The following is a 3,462-nucleotide window of genomic DNA, read 5'->3' on the forward strand; positions in this document are numbered from 1 at the left end:
TTGTTCAGTATTAGTTGACAATACAGATACACAAATGTGAATATAAAAAGAAAAGACAAGCATAAAAAAGGAGGACAACAAAGGAGAGACAATATAAGCAGTAGAGTAGGAGGGGTTAAGACTATAGAAATAAATTATATATATTTACTATTTCTGTATTTTATAATTGAATATAAGTTTCAGGGCTTGAGAAAGTTATTATGAGTATTAATAGTGTTAAAGTAGAGAGTGCCTACTTGTCAGTATTAAATATTTGAGTTCTTACAGTACTTGATTACATAATACCTTTTTTTTGTAGTTGTGTTTGCAACTTTAACTCTGTAACATATAACATAACTCACTCAGTCAGAATTAGTACAATTATTGAAACTCTCTTAAATATATGAACTTATTATATTGTATTTACAGTTAAAAATAAAAGAATTGACTTATGATCAATAATAAAATTAATATTATACAAAATATGTATTATTATTAATATTCTTTTAAAGTAACAACTAAAAATCATAAAATATTATATGTTTTACAATTTAAAATATTTTTAACAATTTTACCTGTACAGTTTGTTTGTATAGACATGAATATTGAGTATTGTCCTCTATAGTGTTGATGCAAGAAAATCACAAGTTCATTTTCCCACACAGATAAGAGTCATGTGTATGTTTATTTCCATTGCTACTATCTTAAGTTAACAACCTGAACAACTCCTTCAATATTTGCTGCTGTGTTTGACACAACCAGCTACTCTACTACTACATAAATGTAATACATTGACCATGTCCAAAGACACACACCATGGGTTGCCACAAGATTAAGATTACCCTAATAACAGTGTACACATCTCTATGTCCCTCTCCATCCACTAGCCTATTTCTATTGTCCTGTCTCTCTCTCCCCTGTGCTATTTTCTTACACAATTCAGTTTGCCATGCTGACTCTTCTCTCTCTCTGTTGTTGGCACTGGTAGCACAAGCACAACTGCTCAGTAACTTTTCTCAAGGAAAGTTGTGTTCTCAGTTTTGCTTATGCACACTTGTGCGACGCGTTGTACAGGAGCTGCAGTGCTATTGTGATGCATTGACCGAGTTGCCCCGCTGCGCTGCTGTGTGCTCGCTATAATTATTTCGACGGAGGCTAACGCCTATTTATTTTTATGTCTCCCTTGTTGTCGGCTGTCCGCTGTCGGTAACCACTCTGTGTGCTGTGCTGCACTGTCTGTCTGTTGCATGTTTTTGGCTGGCGCGTCGAAATTGCCCATGGCGTGCAGTGGAAGAACGGGCTATTCAAGAAGGCATATGAGCTGGGAATGTTGTGTTCTGTGGACGTAGCAGTGATCATCTTCGGTGCGTTCAAGGCCGTTCTGTCGCGCATCTTGCGTCCCTGTTCTCACACACCTGCCTGCTCTATTTTTGGCACACTACCTTCCTGCTCGACGTCAACGGCGGCATGTCGATTCCCTTCTTCGTCTGACGCGCCCTGACCGCCCCGAGGGCAACTCCCGATGCCGATGGCTGATGACGCCAACAATAATGATGCCGCTGAAGAGGAACAGGCCGGTCACCATGTGAAGCTGCACAAGTACTGCTCGACCGACGTCGACAACATGGTCCAACGACACATCCATGTGCGTACATGTCTTTCGTTTTTCCTTTTCTTTGCTGTGTGCCCCATAGCCAGCCCTTTTCTCTGAGTCTGCACGCCAGCCTTTGACTCATTATTCTATTCCTATTTCTTTTTACATTTTATTTTGTTTACTTTGTGTGACTACTTACTGACACTCGCCTGCTCTTCTTGTGTTCTCCCTTGTGGACTTGACTGTGGCCCCCCAAACGAACTGTGTGATGTGATGTGATGCAATGCCACCCATGGACGCATCGACCCCTGTATATCCGATGATTGACCCAATGCACCACTCTCTCATATTGCCCCTGTGCTAAATTGCAGTCACCACAGTCTATCTATCCATCCTCTCTCACTACTGTTCTTCTGCTCCTGCCCTCCGCACCTGGCCACACATCTCACCTGCACTGTGTTTCACTACACAGCCTTTGCAAGCTTCCTTGGTTCCTCACGACGCCCGCACGCGTCTGCTCGCACTTCCCGTTACTATCACCTCCACAGTCTGTCCGATCAGCACGCTCCCTGTCCCCCTATCCGTACATCACGCATCCGGTTCAGTCGACCTGTATTGCTGTAATACTCCGGCATGGCTTTTTTTCACTAGTTTGACGGAGAACGAGAATCTAAGCATCCAGCTGACTTCGGCAAGCAACCAGACAACGGTGCTCACAATGATGATGATGACGATGACGAAGGGCCGAGGCCCTCGGGTTCTGGAGGTGCTTCTTCAGGCAGGCAGCCAAGTGGTTCCATGGGAGGCAATGCGGGTATGAGTGGAAGAAGTGGGGGCAGCATGAGTATGACTGGTAGAGGTGCACCCGGTATAGGAGGTATGGGTAGCGGAGGAAGGGTGGCCGGCGGCATGAACATGGGTCTTGACGTGAGTACCATTTGGTTTGCATTTCTTACTGTCATTGGTGTTGGTACTGCCAGCATATGGAAGTCAATTACTCATTTCCTGATTTTCTGTCTAATTAGATTGACTATCGACCGTCATCGCTCAGTTTGCCCCCTCATATCTCCTCATCATTTCCCAGTCACTCCTTGCCAGCGCATTCCTCCCGTCTCACAGCACACCCGGGCTCTCACACCTGTCTGCACCGTCATTTCCTTCTCACACACAACACCCGTCGCTCTCCGCACATCTCGACTCACCGGCAATCGCATCATTCGTACTCATAGTCGCCCACAAGTGCGTACCCAGGACCGGGGTCCGCAATCCCAGTCAGTCTTGAGCGCCATAGCCCTTTCAACTTTAGTCTCCCTCAGACAAAACGGCCGAGGCTTGGTTCATCAGCATCTTCCGGCGGAGGCACGTATCCAGGTGGTCCGTCGGCGTATACAATTGACGATCCAGGTGCACATGCAGCATACTTGCGGAATCAGAATCAGAATCAGGGACATGCACAATCGGGTACGTCACGATCGCAGTTTGATTTGCTCATTAGGCTCTCAACGCCTTCACCGTCCCCTACAGGCGGCGGAGGCAATAACACAAGGTCCTTTTATGGGCAGCAGACCCATGGGCAAGCAAGCCCGCCACTCTCAAATGCATCATCTACACCTTCGAATGCGAACTCTAATCTATTTTCCGGGTTACTAGGTACAGGCGGTGGCGGAAGTCCGACAGTTACCTCTCCGCACCATTCTCACCCACCGCGCGGTAGGAGCGGGACTGAATTAGATTCGGAATGGCCGGTGCACAGTTCCTCTCAGACACAAAGTCAGCAAATCCAGTCGCGACCTAGCGCTGGACAGGGAGGATCGGATACCGCCTGGCTGGATTTTTTTTTCTCTAGCGCCCCCGCTTCTGGGTCAGTAGCCAGGGCGGGGGGGGGGGGG

General features: G+C 46.5%; 1 protein-coding gene across 1 annotated transcript; it reads left to right on the plus strand.

The window, feature by feature from the left end:
* Positions 1-1,501: 1,501 nt before the first annotated feature.
* Positions 1,502-3,442, plus strand: FOMMEDRAFT_151047 (uncharacterized protein; the record flags this gene model as incomplete). The annotated part of the gene is made up of 6 exons (XM_007262180.1): positions 1,502-1,624; positions 1,945-2,172; positions 2,225-2,500; positions 2,625-2,812; positions 2,880-3,343; positions 3,420-3,442. The coding sequence occupies 6 exons, from the start codon at positions 1,502-1,504 to the stop codon at positions 3,440-3,442; spliced, it is 1,302 nt and encodes a 433-aa protein (XP_007262242.1).
* Between the last annotated feature and the right edge of the window lie 20 nt (positions 3,443-3,462).

The sequence above is a fragment of the Fomitiporia mediterranea genome (genome assembly GCF_000271605.1).
Source record: "Fomitiporia mediterranea MF3/22 unplaced genomic scaffold FOMMEscaffold_1, whole genome shotgun sequence".
Classification (NCBI taxonomy): domain Eukaryota; kingdom Fungi; phylum Basidiomycota; class Agaricomycetes; order Hymenochaetales; family Hymenochaetaceae; genus Fomitiporia; species Fomitiporia mediterranea.